Genomic DNA, 16,823 nt, shown 5'->3' with positions numbered 1-16,823 from the left:
GTCACTTAACCAAATGGGCCACCCAGGCGCCCTTAAGAGCTCTTCAGTAAGTTTTATTTATAAAGACAATGTCAGTCACTTCTGTTCAAAGTATTCCAGTGCTTTTCCTGCTGCCTTGAAGTCACACTAAGATACAGATCAGTTTTCACAAAAAGAAGTGAAACGCTACCTTAGTAGTGTCTCCCTATTCACTATTCCCTTTCTAGGGATTCTGTAGGTTCAGAATCACATTTCTTAGATTTAGGCAACCCTTTATTGTTACGCCTATGTGCCAGTTTGTGGGTAAAAAGCCACATGTACGTGATCTCAGACCCAGTAGGGGAATATTATTATCCCCAGTGTACAGATAAGAAAAACAGAGGAAGCACAAATCAAGTTATACATTCCTCCGTCTTGGTTCCCCCAATTTACTGTCTTTCCTATGGATGTGTGCAAGCAGCTCGCCTTCTGTTTCCATCCCCAGCTTCTCTGACTGAGTTACCCAACCCTGTCCACTATCTTCCCCAGCCTCCAGCCATCTCCCGCCCCAGTCCCAGACCCATGAGTTTATCTTACTTGAAGTATTTTTCTCTCCTGAGTCACCTGTACCTTCACCCATTATCACGACCTAGATGCAGGAGGTCCTTGTTCACATCATTTCAACTGGGATCCCAAAATGTTGCATTTCTTCTCAGAGTTCATGTCTTTTCACTCAAAGAAATGCTTTCTTACTTGCCCTGTTCTGCCTTTCCTTAAGGTGGAGACAGTTTTTTGCTTTTCCTTCTTATCTTTTCCTTCTTCAATTGAGTAGAATCGAATTGTATAGTAGCTATATTTTGTCAAGTAATTCCTGGACTTTCCCAGCTTAAACAGAACAAGTAAGAGAAAATTAAGGTGCACTTTAATAGATAACCATGGTTTCTGGAGTTGCCAGGAGTCTCTGAGGGGAAGTTACTTCATTTATTTCTATCTATATGGTCTGGTACCAGTCGTAGGTCCCAGGTCCTCCAGATAATTAGAAGAAAATGCAAGCATATATCACTCTTCCAAGATGGCCTCTGGGGCTTTGCTGCTTAAAAAGACTTTCTTTCCCACTATTTTCAGACAAAAACTCTGGCCTTATCTTAATCCCTCACCATCCAAGCAAAAGATTTTGTGAATCTTCGTTACATTTGCAAAGCTTTGGTTTATTGTACTTCACTAACTTTGCAGTAGTAGTCATAGAAGAGGATGAAATTTGAGAAAATGTTTAAGGAAACTGAAGATTTCAGGCAATTTTGAGTCAACTTTATTCATAAATTGTAACAAACTTTGAAAATAACATCCATTTTTATCTTCTCTTTTTTTTCAGATGCGCTTTTATTAAAATACTCTAAAAAATCAGAACTATGGACAGCCCAAGAAACTATTGTATATTTGGGGGACTACCTGAATGTGAAGAAGAAAGGCAGACAAAGAAATGCTTTTTGGGTTCATCATCTTCATCAGGAAGAAACTCTGGGGAGGTATTTCTTTAAAACATCTATACTTCTAATGTAAAATGGACTAATTATGACTTTCTGTTACTTAATCACTTATGAGATTTTGAAAGAGTCAGAAAAGTTGGCCACAATGTATATTTTCAGATCCCTACTCCTTTCTCCTCATTAACTGATAGTAGTTACCACACACTGAACAACATTATGTCAGCCATTTTATATATATGTACATGATGTCAAACCTCTCAGGGAGACATTGTTATCCCCACTGTACAGATAAGGAAAAAGGAGTTTCTGACTGTATGGCAGGACAGAGAGCCTCAAACACTCCCACCAAAAATGCTGGCAAGAAGTCAACTCTGAAAACTACACTTACATGTAAATAAACGAGTCTTCAAAAAAGGTAGGAAACTCCTTTGAGGCTAGGGATGAAGCATTTTTGGAGGTATACGTGCATACTGAGTCCTTAAGACACCTCCTGTAGACATTCTGAGTGGGGTAGGATGAGGTGGCAACTAGTGACCAAAGTTACACGCGTAAGGGAGTGTTTAGAGATCATCCATATAAAACAGGAATGCAGGAATGGCTACATCTTTAAGGAGAAACTTATCTTAAAAAAAAAAACAAAAAAAAACAACCAGGTGCACCTGGGTGGCTCAGTGATTTAAAACCTCTGCCTTTGGCTCAGGTCATGGTCCCAGGGTCCTGGGATTGAGCCCCAAATCGGACTTTCTGCTCAGCAGGGAGCCTGCTTCCTCCTCTCTCTCTGTCTGCCTCTCTGTGATCTTTGTCTGTCAAATAAATAATAAAATCTTTAAAAAAATTTTTAAACATACGTAAAATAAAAAACAAAACAAATAAACAAACAAAAAAACCCCAGGCTCCTGGGTGGCTCAGCTTCTTAAGTGTCCAACTCTTGATTTTGGCTGACGTCATGATTGATCTCAGGGTCATGAGACATAGCCCCATGTCTATTTTCTTGTTCATCAAGCAGTCTGCTGGAGATTTTCCCTCTCCATCTGCCCCTCCTCTGGCTCTCTCTCCCTCTCAAATAAATATATAAATCTTCATTTTTTAAAAAATCCCAGTGAGGTAAACACCTGGAAAATTTTTTGTTTGGCCTTAGTTCTGCATGACAACTTCAAGCAAAAACTCACCTGAGAAATAGTCACCACAAGTGGTCCCCATTAGGTTTGAGGCCTAATTTTACATCATCTGTGGATTTAAGAAGACCTATAAGCCAAGAGTTTTAAGGTGGACCCTGTTCTTTATCCAAATCCAAATAATGTGAGAAATAAATAGGAAGAGAAGAAATGAGAGAGAGTGAGAAATTGGGTGATTCTTAAACAATGGAAGTATATTTCTTGAAAGGTTGTTGATGATAATGATAATAATAATAATAATAGGAATAAGTACATCTACTTACCAAGTATATATGTGTCAAGCCTTATTTTAACTAACTTATATACTAATTTAATTGATCATCCCAAAACACTATGAGACAAATATTATTATCACCATTTTACAGATGAGGGAACTGAGGCATAGAGATGTTAAGAAACTTGCCCCACATCACACATCCAAGCGATGAACCCGTTTGTTATGGGTTGAATGAGTTTTTTAACAGCTCTGTACCTCCAACCTCAAATTCATATGTCGAAGTCATAGGACTTCAGACTGTGATCTTATTGAAAAAGAGTCATTGCAGATATACTTAGATAAGATGAGGTCATTTTGGAATAGGGTGGGCCACTCATCCACTCTGACTGGTATTCTTATAAAAAGGAAATTTGGAGATAGACCTGCACAAGGAGAATGCATGTCAGATTGTAGTTATGTTGCCACAGAGCAGAAACCACCAGAAGCCAGGAGGGAGGACTGGAGAACATCCCTCTCTAGGGGCTTCAAAGGGAACATGGCCCTGCCGACATCTTGTTCTTGGACTTCCAGGCTCCAGAACTGTGAGAGAATCCATTTCTGTTGTTTAAGTCACTCGATTTATGGCTCTTGGTTATAGTAGCCCTAAGAAATTAATACAGCAGGATGTGTCATAGAGGATCTGAAAAGGGAAATGAAAGAGAGAATAAGAAATGTGAAAGATGAAAAGAGAGGATCCAACAAATATCTGATCTGAAAAAGATAACAGATCAAATAGAAAAGAATTAATATTTAAATAGATACTACCTGATAATTTCCCAGAATTGCCAAAACACATTAATCTTCAAATACAGGAGTCATAGTAAATCCTAAATAGGATAGAAAAGGAGGGAAGAAACTAGGAAGGAAGGCAGACAGGCAATCATAAATCTACTTCTAGCTACATAGCAGTGAAACTTTAGAACACCAAGGATAAAGAAATAATCTTAAAAGCTGTCAAAGAAAAAAGAGTTTACTGCTAACAAATCATTACTGAAGAAAAATGATCCCAGCAAAATGGCAAAAGATGCCAGAAAGAATGGACCTCTGTCCCCAGATTGATGATCCTGTACCTAGGGCTGGAGGTCCTCTGATAGAATGTTTGGGAACGGTTCCAGTACCAGGGTTTGCTCCAAGTTTTGAACGGATTCAAAGCTACTGCAGGTGGAGCGACCGGTCTGTCCATAGCAGAAACGCTGGATTACCCCTGTTACAGCAGCTGCTCCTCTGCTGGCTGCTTTCTGAAGCCTTAAAGGTTCCTCCTCTGCAGCCTCCACTGTCTGGTTGTCTTTTTTTTTTTTTTTTTTTTAAGATTTTATTTATTTATTTTCGAGAGAGTGTGTGAGCAGGGAAAAGGGCAGAGAAAGAGGGAGAGAGAATATCTCGAGTTTATTCTGCATTGAGTGCAGAGCCCATCACCAGGCTTGATCTCAGGACCCCGAGATCATGACGTGAGCCAAAATTAAGAGTTGGACACTTAACCAACTGAGCGACCCAGGTGCCCCTCAGATTTCCCTTCTGAACCCCAGGGGTCTGAATGGCCAAAGCTTCAGCCAACTTGGATTTCATAATCCTATTGGACTCAGTAATTTTTTTGTTGTTGTTAACATATAATGTATTATTTGTTTCAGCGGTACAGATCTGTGATTCATCAGTCTTACACACTTCAGAGCACTCACCATAGCACATATCTTCCCCAGTGTCCATCACCCAGCCACCCCATCCCTCCCACCCGCCTCCACCCCAGCAGCCCTCAGTTTGTTTCCTGAGATTAAGAGTCTCTTATGGTTTGTCTCCCTGTCTGGTTTCATCTTATTTCATTTTTTCCTTCCTTCCCCAATGATCCTCTATCTTGTTTCTCAAATTCCTCATATCGGTGAGATCATATGATAATTGTCTCCCTCTGATTGACTTATTTCGCTTAGCGTAATACCCTCTAGTGCTATCCATATCGTTACAAATGGTAAGATTTCATTTTTTTTGGTGGTGGACTTAGTAATTTCTGGAGAGTATTTTCTCTAGTTGAGGTCTATAACTGACAATTCTCTTTGATTTTTGGAGGTCACTATGGACACATGCAAATTCCTCATAAATTCACACTGACTTATAGCAAGTATAAACTCCAGTAAAGTGTGATAGTTACTGTTTTGCTCCTTTCAACACTTAATCATTTACTGCCCTCATATGTTGTCTCCAGTCTATGCATAAGGCCTTGAAATAGACAAATCCTATGTCACACTTTCTTCAAAACATTCAGGACTAGCACAGGACTACACACATAACAGGTGATGATGGAAACAAGTATTTGTACAGAGGAAGTAATCACAAAAGAAAGGGATAGGGGAAGACTTCAGATTGATTAACCGACCTGTTTAAGGCCACGGTGCAGGTAGTAAAAGATCTGATTGCAGAGCCTGCACTTCCCAGTGTCCATCCTGGCTCCCTAGACTCACCATGGGGGGCTGGCCAACTGCTACAGTAACTGGACACTTGCTCTATAATCACCATCGTCCTGGGGCAGTGTATCAGAAAGTGTTCTTCAGGAAAACAAAACCAAGAAGATATATACACATATAGACAGAGAGTTGTCAGGATTTGGCTTGCGTATTGATAGAGGCCAGGATACCTCAAGCTCTGCAGTTGGCCAGCTGGAGACCCAGGAGAGCTAATGGTGTATTTCCAGGTCAAAGGCCAGCAGGCTCAAGACCAGGAAGAGCTGATGTTTCAGTTCAAGTCCAAAGGCAGGAAAAGACCAGTGTCCCAGCTCAAAGGCAGTGTGACAGGCAGAATCCTCTTCACTTGGGAGAAAGTCATTCTTTTCATTCTATTTTTTTGTCCTTCAGCTGATTAGATTAGGCCCATCCACATGAGGGAGAGCAATCTGCTTTACTTAGTCTGTTGATTTAAGTGTGCAATGTATCCCAAAACAACCTCACCCAAACAGCCAGAATTATGGTTGATCAAATATCAGGACAACCTATGGCCAAGTCAAGATAGCACATAACATTAGCCATCACCATCAGCCAACGTGAATTATGTTCTCATGTTCAGGAGGCTCTTACAAAATTATTTGAGTCATGAAATAAGAAAGGATAGTTAATATTGACTGTCCAAGGTAAAGAAAGAGTAATGTCTTTCAAGAATTTTTGCATCTCTCCTTTCATCTCTGCTCTCTTCCTCTGTGATAAGATCACTTTTGCATTTCTTTTGTATGGTTTCTTCCTCTGGTCATAGATATGTTGGGAAAGAGTATAAGGAGCAGAAGGGGCTGTGGCACCACTTCACTGATGTGGAACGGCAAATGACCGCACAGCACTACGTGACGGAATTTAACAAGAGACTTCATGAACAAAAGATTCCAACACAGATATTCTATATCCCATCCACAATATTACTGGTAAGATTAAAGAGGGCAAGTGTTTTGTTCAACAGGTCTATACGTACATATTTGGTAACGTCTAATAAACTCAGTTACCAGACTCCCTCAACTGCTTCATCTTCTTCATCTACTTAGGGAGATGTGTAAGAACTATGAACTTCTAGATCCTGAATACATAATTTGGATCTTCCAAGTCACCCTGTTAAGTCTGGTATCTGGTCCCACATGGTCGAGTGAGCTTTTTTAGTATCCTTTCTTTGTGTACTTTGAGAGAGGAAGGACCCTGAAGATGATATGGAGTACAAATTGTCCCCTCAACAACCTGATGCATGAATTCACTGTTTTACATCTGTTAGTCCCCACCCCTGGCAGCCAAGGAATTACCAAGTCATAGTTTAAACACCTTTAGTAAGGAAAAATAATTATTCCCTTTTCACTTTCAAACAATTCTACTTGTTAGGAAGTTCTTAGATCTAGCCCAAAGGTGTCTTCGTCTGATTTCTTACCTATGAATTGCAACTCCACCTTCTGGGGTCATTGAGCCCAATCTGTTTTCACTAAGCTATCTCTTTAAATATAGAAAGACAACCATCCATCTCCACTGACTTTTCTCTTATTTGGGTTAAGAATATCCTACCTTTCCAAATATGTTGGATCCTTGGCTCATTCATACCTAAAGAATTTTTTTTTTTTTTACATTGGCCAAAGACATTTTTTGACCCACATTTTGTTACTACCAATTACAGCTACCATCCATTTTTCACTTTCTTTATGTCAAGCACTATGCCAGGCATTTAACACATCAACTCGAACCTTTGAAACAACTTGACAAAAGAGATTATACCCACAAATGTTTAAACTGCTATTCCAGCCCAGCATTCCAGGCCATGATTTATCTGCATGACAAGCTAGCTTCCTACAGTAGGTCACTTCATGGCCTCATTTTTATGTGAGTATTTTAATAAAAGAATAAAAATTATTTTAGGTTCCATTATATGCCACATAAAATGTTAGGCACTTTACATGCATTTTTCTCATTTAATTTTTTTTAACAATGCTATAAAGTGGTTATTATTACAGTATCTGCGTTACAGATGAGCAGACCAAAACCTCCGGAAGTAACAGAGTTCCTAAGCGGCAAAGTCTAGGTTCAAAGTGAGGTCTACCCAAGCCCAAAGCCTGTGGCCTTCCTAGTCATTATGGTCTCCCATTTCTATTTTTCAGATTTTGGAAGGCAAGACAATAAAGGGATGTATCAGTGTGGAACCTTACATACTGGGAGAATTTGTGAAGTTATCAAATAACACAAAAGTGGTTAAAACAGAATACAAAGCCACAGAATATGGATTGGCTTATGGCCATTTTTCCTACGAGTATTCTAATCATAAAGATGTTGTAGTCGATTTACAAGGTATGTGAAATTGGGATTTTTATATTTTTAGTGTTATTCATATGTAAACCTGAGGTCTTGTAACTAGCTCTTCCAGTCATTATTTAATTTAATAGACTGTTCAGGGCCTAAATAGACCGCTATTTATAATTCAATTAATTGATTTTACTGTATGTAGCAAATGATGTCTGGAAAAAATGTCAAAAGCGTCTACAAGGGTCTAAAGTGTCACAAAATCAGTGAGATCTGGCTCCCATTCTGCTGGGCTCAATTCTAGAGCAAATCCATTTTTTTATTTCATTTAAGTATATTTGAATGATGTAGGTTTTTTAATATTGCATGCTTTAATATGTGGAAAGACTTTCCACTCGCTCTTTTCTTCAGCCCTTTACCTTTATTACAAGTGTGACATTAGGTTTCATAATGGGGTCATTATGAAATAGAAAGTTGTGTGCACTTGAATCTGACTTTTTAAAAAAATCTCTGCATTTACATTTTAATTTTATTTCAGTTCATCTAGTATTTTATTTACCGGAATTATTAACCAATACTCTTCATTTAAATGATAAATGAGGTTTCTTATAACTGTTTTTAGTAATGATTCTATGACCATTCTCTAAGATTTTCTCTATCGCCCTTCCATAGCATTTATCATCACTCTCTGGCATATTATGTATTTTACTTATTTATATTGCTTATTAATCTGTCCCACTTCACCAGAACGTGAGCTCAATAAGTATAGTGATTTTTTACTTATTGCTTAATCCCCAGTACTCAAAACATTGTCTTGTATAGTGTGTATGCTCGATAAATATTTGCTAAATGAACAGATGAATTAATGGGTTAAGCAATAAAGCAACTTACGAATCATGAAATGTTCAATATATTGTTATCTCCATAATTAAACTAAGTGCATTTTTTTGCTCTCTAATTCCTTGAAAATTGGTGGTCTAGTATGTCATATTTGACAAATGTAATTGTCCAATGTTCAGTTTCCCTTCTTAAACCAGTAATTGGAATACACAATACCGAATCCCTTAACAGAAACTTATTAAACATAAACTTCAGTATAACCAAGTTTTTAAAGTATCTCTCTAAATAAATACATTTTATTTTTCAGAAATACTTTACTGACCTTTATAAAGGATTTGATTCTCAGACATATGTATTTCTTTTTTAGGTTGGGTGACTGGTAATGGAAAAGGGCTCATCTATCTGACAGATCCCCAGATTCACTCTGTTGATCAGAATGATGTCACAACCAATTTTGGAAAGAAAGGAATTTTTTACTTTTTTAATCACCAGCATGTGAAATGTAATGAAATATGCCATCGTCTTTCTCTGACAAGACCTTCAGTTGAGAAACCAAATAATTCATAGACTCCCAGGCGTGGTGATGGGATAGGCTTAGTGCTGCTTACCTGTGTGGGGCCCTGTCCTCTTTCCAGGCACACACAGTATGGCACAGCCCATCTGCTTGGGCTTAGGCAGGATGATGGGACTAATTCTAGCCAATGATGTGAGACGAATTGTTGAATATCAATTTCAGGCCCTTATTTAATTGCCAGTGCAAGCGGAGTTACTTTCCTTCCTCTACAACTAGCAGAATATGTCAGGAGGTATCTCCTTATCAGCGTTAAGCCCTGCAGTGGGGGCAACCTGAAAAAGTCCCCACCAGACCCATCATGGACACAAAACAGATGAGAAATAAATTTTTGTGGCTCAAGCCATTGAGATTTTGGAGTTTTCTGGTCAGTATCTATGAACGATGGTTACTATGGGTGTTTCTCCTATCGATATAGGAGTTTTCCATATATATTAAAGAGTTCAGGACAGGATGCCTGGGTGGTTCACTGGGTTAAGCCGCTGCCTTCAGCTCAGGTCATGATCTCTGGGTCCTGGGATTGAGCCCCACATAGGACTCTCTGCCCAGCAGGGAGTCTGCTTCACCCTCTTTCTGCCTACTTGTTATCTCTCTCTGTCAAATAAATAAATAAAATTTAAAAAAAGAACTCTTAAAAAAAAAAAAGAGTTCAGGACATTGTGATATGAGTTCCTGTTGTTTTCTGTTTGTCTTCTGACATTTAACTTCATATGAATTTTTTTTTCCTTACAGAATTTACTTTATACAGTTGAATTCATTCATCTTTTATTTTATGGTTTCTAGGTTCTAGGTTCTATGTAGATCCTCCTCCCACGAATTTCTTTATTTTTAGAGTATGTTTCTAGTACGTTTACATTTACAAAAGGTCTGAGGGAAGAATGGAGCGTTGTAAGAGGCGACAGTCCACTCCTTGCGCCTCACAGATCTGCTTCTTCACACGCGTGAGGGGAGCAGTTTATCCACAGTCTTGTTTAAAAGAAATTTAGAAAAAAGATACTGGTGAGGTATTCCCTTACCGACGTTAGTCTTTGGGGACGTAGCTGATTTTCACTCTTTTCCTCCTCCACTATTCAGTCTAACTTTCCCTCATTCTGAGGTATTACTTCAGCAAGTCTTGGTGGCCGATCTGGTATGATTCAGACCTCCCCGTATGTGCGGTTTCTACGTACTTGATAGAACTTTCCCAGTTTGGGTTACAGGGCAAGTCCGTCCACAGCTGCGCTGTGGAGGTGAGAACCGTATAGAGCTCCTGCTGTGGGGGTGCGGTTGACCCACACTCCAGCTCTGAGCCCTCCAGATCACAGTGAAGTCATGTACCGCCCCCCACAGCCCCGCATGCTCTCAGCCAGTGACTCAGAAACGCCAGGAAATCCAGGCTCCGAATACTTCCGACAGATGGCTGTACACAACATCTTCCCAGTGGCCTGAGAAAAACCTTCTTAACACTCTGTTGCCGTTTGACTCTCTTCCCTCCCAGTCCTCCTTTGCCCTGTCCTTTCATTGGTACCGCACCTGCATATCCCTCTTCCCACCCCTTGGCCTTTAGAGTCATTTCTCCCAACAAATATCTCGTGTGTCTAATCCCTTTCAGGCATCTGCTTCCTGAACAACCCAAACCAACAAAAGTTTCTTAAAGAAATGGAAAAAGCTTCATCCTATTAACAAAGAGGAAAACTTGTATCATTCCCAAAGATGCAAAAAAAGGGCATTTAGTAAAATGAAAATCATTTCACGATAGAAAGCTCTCTGCAAACTAAGCATAAAGGAAAGCTTTCTAAATCTGATAAAGGGATTTTTTAAACTTAAAAAAAAAAAACCAGCAATATCATGGGACACCTGAGTGGCTCAGTGGGTTAAGCCTCTGCCTTTGGCTTAAGTCATGATCTCAAGGTCCTGGGATCGAGCCCCACATCGGGCTCTCTGCTCGGCAGGAAGCCTGCCTCTCCCTCCCTCTCTCTGCCTGCCTCTCTGTCTACTTGTGATCTCTCTCTCCTTGTCAAATAAATAAATAAAATCTTTTTTTAAAAACAGCAATATTATAATTAACAGTGAGGCACTTAACTTTTTCCATTTGAGAAAAGGAACAAAACAAATTTGCTTACTATCCAAACCCTATGCATCCTTTGTGAAAAAAATTAAAAGTAAATACATTGATGTCTGACCCTGGTTTCTGGCACAAGGCTTCTAAAAGTCTTCTAATTCCCAAAGTGATAAGAGCACCAGCTCCTAAATCCCTTGAAATCTTGAGTGATAAGAGTTTCTTTTGTTTTAATGAGGCAAACTTGATGAGCTCCTAGATACCTTCTGGTCACCAGCAAGACCGCGTCATGATCAGAAGCTTGGAACGTTCAGCCTCACCTCCCATCCTCCTAGAAAGGGAGAAGGCCTAGCAATTGAATTAATGATTAATCATGTCTACATAATGGAGCCCCTGTAAAAATCCCTGAATTACCAATTCCGAGAGCGGCCCAGGTGCTGAACGACATGGAGGTCCTGGGAGGGAGGTGCAGCCACAGAGGGCAGTAAGCTCTGTCGGTGTCACTCCCCCATACCCTGCCCTACGCATCTCTCCCAGCTGAGGTTCTTATATTTCTTTCATACAATAAACTAGTGAATAACTTAGTGTTTCCCTGACCCCTGCGAGTCACTCTAGCATAGTATCAGACCCGAGGAGGAGGTCATTAGAACCTCAATGAGCAGCCATTCCCTAAGAAGTACAGGAAACACCATAAGAAGTAAGACTGCAATTACTGTCCGAGGTGAGGGATTCTTGGGAGACGGAGCCCTTAGCCTGTGGGACCTGATGCTAATTCGAGGTAGGGTGTCCTAGACATGAACTGAATGATAGCACATCCAGCTGGTGTCAGAGAATTAGTGTGGGGAGAAAATCCACACCACTGGTTTCAGAAGTACTGTGAATGTGGTGCTAGTGTATGTGAGTAAAGGAGAAATACAAAGGAGTTTCCCCTCTAAAACATTATAGAAGAATTCCAGCTAATGAACATAGAAGGAATGATGGAATTAGGAAATCACCAAACATCCCTTATTGAAATAATGGACCTGGGCGAAAATCATGGATAACTTGAATACTACTAGGGGAATAGTTGATGAGGAGCTTTATAATGGAAGAATCAGGCTGATGTTACTTTTACCTCAACCAATTGTATCACCAAAAGTGGGACAATGAATCAATGATAACACTTTGGACACAATTAGGGATTTTTAGTGTTTACTGAGTGTTAGATAAAATTAGTGAGGTGATATCTTAAAACAATACTAAAGACAAAAAAAAAAGTGAAGGCGGAAGTAAGAAAAACTTGGTTCTTTCTTGATAATGTTGAAGCAGGCCTAAGGATACATCGGGCTTCATTATATTACTCTTTTTCCTTTTGTATATATTTTTAAGTGTCCACAATTTTTTTAAACTAGAAGGTCATAAAAAGAAGAACTACCATGGATTATCCAAAGAATGGGTGGATAGAGATGATAAAGACTATGATTTGTATCAACTAAGCTACTCAGAAAAGAATGTAAGAAGGAACGGTCAACAATGTAAAATCCCACAGAAAAATCAAGAAGAAATAGAATATGTCCTGGCTGAGGGCCTGAGGATAACGAGGATAGAGAGCTGACAGCAAAAACAAGTAACTGGTTGACAGAGTGGCCTTCTGGATATTGCAGAATAGAGATCAGCAAACTGTGGCCCCTGGGTCAGACCCTGCCACCAACATTCCAAATGTAATTGGAACACGGCCACACTCACTCAGTTACATATTCTCTGTGGCTGACCTTGTGTTACAATGGCAAAGATGAGCAGTTGTGTCAGAGTCTGTGTCCTACAAAGTCAAAGATATGCACTATCTGGGCCTTTATAGGAAAGGTTTGTTAACCCTGCTAGTAGAAGATAAATTCAGAAATAAAGGTCAGGATGTTGACATAACAAAGAAATATGGGTGTCTCTATCAACACACAAAAAAAGGATGTAACAACAATGGGTGAAGAAATTGGAAATCGGAGGTGATAAAGAAGGAAGTTGATGAAAAACGTAAAGCCTGTGTTGGAGCTCCCTTTTCTTTGTGATGTCAAAAGTCTAGGCTATCCATTGAATGAGATGAGGCTAGCAACATCAGGCTATGAGAGGAGGGAAGGTTATAAAACAATGCATGTTCTATATCATAAAGAGGAGAAATATTTCAACTGAGGAGAATTCACAGAAAATTACATTTTAAAAATCTCTTTAAATTGTTATTTATTTATACCAACATTAATATACCCAACACCTGGCTTAAGAGAGTAAATGTAATACTAATGTTGAAGACTCCAAAGGACCTTTCCCTAATCTTCACCTCCTCTTCGATACGAGAGTTAATCACTGCCCAGAAAGTGTTGGTTATCATTCCCTTTAATGTGGCTACACATTTATTTAATGTTTTTATTCATTTATATTTTGTATAAAAGCAACAATAAATACCCAGTGCTAGGGTGTTTTTAAAAAATATTTTTAAGGTTTGTATAAATACAAAAAAGACCAGAAGCATTAAAAATGAGCCAGATTGGCTTTATAGGAAATGAAAAATATAGTCATTGATATTTAACATTTAATAGAAAGGTCAAACAGCAAACCAGGCATCACTCAAGAAAGAATTACTAAAATGCAAGGTAAATGTGAAGAGATCAGCCAAAATGCAGCAGAAAGATAAAGGGATGGAAAATACAAAAGAAAGACTATGAGATTTGGGGGAAAGAAGGAGAGGTCCACCATCATGTGGTGGGGGTTCTAAAAGAGGAAAAGAGAATGAGATAGAATCCTCTCGGTTAAGTGAAGAAAACGAATCAAGAAGAACATGATCAGTTGTGTCAAATACTGCTTATAGATAAGAAGAGTACTGTGAATTAAACTATTTACTAGTAACCTCGGTGTGAGCACATATAGTTGAATATTGGGGGTGAAGGCCCAAATGGAAAGACACAATCGTTTTTTATTGCTGCATAACTAATTACCACAACTTATCAGCTTAAAACAACACACATTTATTATCTCACAGTTTTTGTTGGTCAGAAGTCTGGGCACAGCTTAGCTGGTCCTCTGTGCAATGGCTCCCAAGGCTGCGATCAAGGGGCTGGCCAGACTATATTCTTATCTGGAGGTTTGGCAGGGGAAGAGTGCACTTCCAAGTTTACCAACTTGTTTCAAAACTCCTCTCCTTACAGTTCTAGGACTGACATCCCCACTTTTTTGCAAGCTGTTAGCTGGAGGCCCAGCTCAGCTCCTGGAGATCCTTGCGCCTTCCTGACATGTGATCCCCTCACAGGCCATCTCATCAGCTGAACTCCTTCAAGACCAGCGGAAGGTCATCTCCCTTCTTCCCAGGAAGCAGAGTGAATTTTATGCAACATCACTTAATCAAGAGTCTGTTGGACAGAAGCAACTCACAACTTCTACCCACCATCAGAGAGAAGGAACTACAGTGGTGTGGTTCATCGGGGGTTACTTTACGGTGCATCTACACAAACAGGAGAGTTTAAGTGAGAAGAGAGGAAAAGAAATGGAGAAAGAGCATATGGAATACTGTGCAAGATATGCTTCAGTGGAGAACAAAGAAATGGGGTGGTGGGTAGTGGGGGAAGTGGAATTAAGAGAGATACAGGATATTTTTATAGAGATGGAGAAGTCACAGAATACCAATGGGAGAGTTACAGAAGAAAATGAGGGAATGGGGTGCCTGGGTGGTTCAGTTGTTAAGCGTCTGCCTTCAGCTCAGGTCGTGATCCCAGGGTCCTGGGATTGAGCCCATATTGGGCTCCTTGCTCAGCGGGAAGCCTGCTTCTCCTTCTAGCACTCCCCCTGTTTGTGTTTCCTCTCTCCTGTGTGTGTGTGTCTCTCCCTGTCAAATAAATAAATAAAATCTTTTTTTAAAATGGGGAAATGAGGGGTGTCTGGGTGCCTCAGTGGGTTAAAGCCTCTGCCTTTGGCTCGGGTCATGATCTCAGGGTCCTGGAATCGAACCCCGCATCGGACTCTCTGCTCAGCAGGGAGCCTGCTTCCTCCTCTCTCTCTCTCTCTCTGCCTGCCTCTCTGCCTACTTGTGTTCTCTGTCTGTCAAATAAATAAATAAAATCTTAAAAAAAAAAAAAAAAAGCCTCTGCGTTTGGCTCAGGTCATGATCCCAGAGTCCTGGGGTTGAGCCCCACAACAGGCTCTCTGCTCAGCAGTGAGCCTGCTTCCTCCTCTCTCTCTCTTTCTCTCTTTCTCTGCCTGCCTCTCTGCCTACTTGTGATCTCTGTCTGTCAAATAAATAAATAAAATCTTTAAAAAGAAAATTGAGAAAATGATGATACCGGGGAAAGAGAATGGAAAATTGTGGGTGCACTGCCTTTGAGAAGGCAAGAGGGAGTAGAATCCAGCACACAAATGGAAGGGATGGTATTAGACCACAGCATGGATCATGTATTCATGGTAACAGATGAGAAGACAGACTACTAGAGTGCAATATTGAGGACGTGAATACATATAATAGTACTGTCTGGGTAGTCTATACTGCATCCTTCGATCCAACTCTCTTGAATACAGTTCCATCTCTGTCGCCATGACCAGAACCTTAATCAAAATCTGTGTGATCTCTGACTTCATTGTTGCCCCACATCCTCCTCGGAGACACTGGTGATCTCTCTTAAATACAAATATTACCATATCATTAACTTGCTTTAATTCCCACCATAAAATACATATAAGGGGTAAAAGAATAGAGAAAGGATGTGAACAGAGGATTCATAAAAAGGAAATACTATTTTCACTCATCAAATTGCGAGTATGTTAAGGGGTAATACTCAATTCTGGAAAGGTTGGAAGAAATTCTGTTATCACTAATGATAGGAATGTGCATTACAGTAGTCTTTATGGAAAGGGATTTAACATTATATGGTGTCCATTCTTGGACCCACTAATTCTTCTATGAATCTCTAATGAGGAAATAATCAGAAATGTGAACAAATACAAGTGTGCCCATCATAACTTTTACTCATGATAGTAAAAAAAATGAAATAATTTAAAATTTCAAGAGTAGGGGAATAGTATTATATAATTCATCCACAAATGTTATTCATCCATTGAAATTATATGTGTTCAAAAATAATTGCAGGGGCACCTGGGTGGCTCAGTGGGTTAAGCCTCTGCCTTTGGCTCAGGTCATGATCTCAGGGTCGTGGGATCGAGCCCCACCACGGGCTCTCTGCTCAGCAGGGAGCCTGCTTCCCCCCTCTCTCTCTGCCTGCTTCTCTGCCTACTTGTGATCTCTGTCTGTCAAACAAATAAATAAAATCTTTTAAAAAAAATAATTGCATATAAGTTTTTTAAGGATTTTATTTACTTATTTGACACAGAGGAAGAGCACAAGCAGGGGGACGGCATACAGAAGGAGAGAAAGATGCAGGCTTCGCACTGAGCAGGAAGCCCACGCAGGGCTCAATCCCAGGCTTCCAGGATCATGACTCGAGCCAAGGGCAGATGATCAACCAACTGAGCCAACTAAGCACCTGCATATAAATTTTAAAGTAAAAAAAAAAAAAAAGCATTTATAGTATTGATCCCAATATCAGTACATATGTGTATGTAAGTAGAAAAGGTAATACATAATATATGGAAATGGCTATAGTATTTTTCCCTAGCTAGTGAATTTATGGTAGTGGACTTTACTTTTATTTTTTATTTTTTTATCTTTTTTCTTTGTCATCTATATTTTCCAAGTTTTTAGAATAAGCATGTACCACTTATATCAAAAGATATATTTTATGAAATTT

General features: G+C 39.6%; 1 protein-coding gene across 3 annotated transcripts in view; it reads left to right on the top strand.

The window, feature by feature from the left end:
* Positions 1–9,550, top strand: part of ALPK1 (alpha kinase 1) — a 119,042-nt gene extending 109,492 nt beyond the window's left edge. For all 3 annotated transcript variants that reach the window (XM_044224231.1, XM_044224229.1, XM_044224230.1), the window contains 4 exons: positions 1,331–1,484; positions 6,108–6,270; positions 7,477–7,663; positions 8,823–9,550. In XM_044224231.1, coding sequence (XP_044080166.1) covers positions 1,331–1,484; positions 6,108–6,270; positions 7,477–7,663; positions 8,823–9,022 — 704 coding nt within the window. In that variant the 3' untranslated portion in view covers positions 9,023–9,550. The remainder of the gene's footprint in view (positions 1–1,330; positions 1,485–6,107; positions 6,271–7,476; positions 7,664–8,822) is intronic.
* Positions 9,551–16,823: the final 7,273 nt, after the last annotated feature.

Source organism: Neovison vison, chromosome 11 (genome assembly GCF_020171115.1).
Source record: "Neovison vison isolate M4711 chromosome 11, ASM_NN_V1, whole genome shotgun sequence".
NCBI classification, from domain to species: Eukaryota; Metazoa; Chordata; class Mammalia; order Carnivora; family Mustelidae; genus Neogale; species Neogale vison.
Note: the sequence above shows the minus strand (reverse complement) of the source record. Positions and strands in the feature narration are given on the sequence as shown.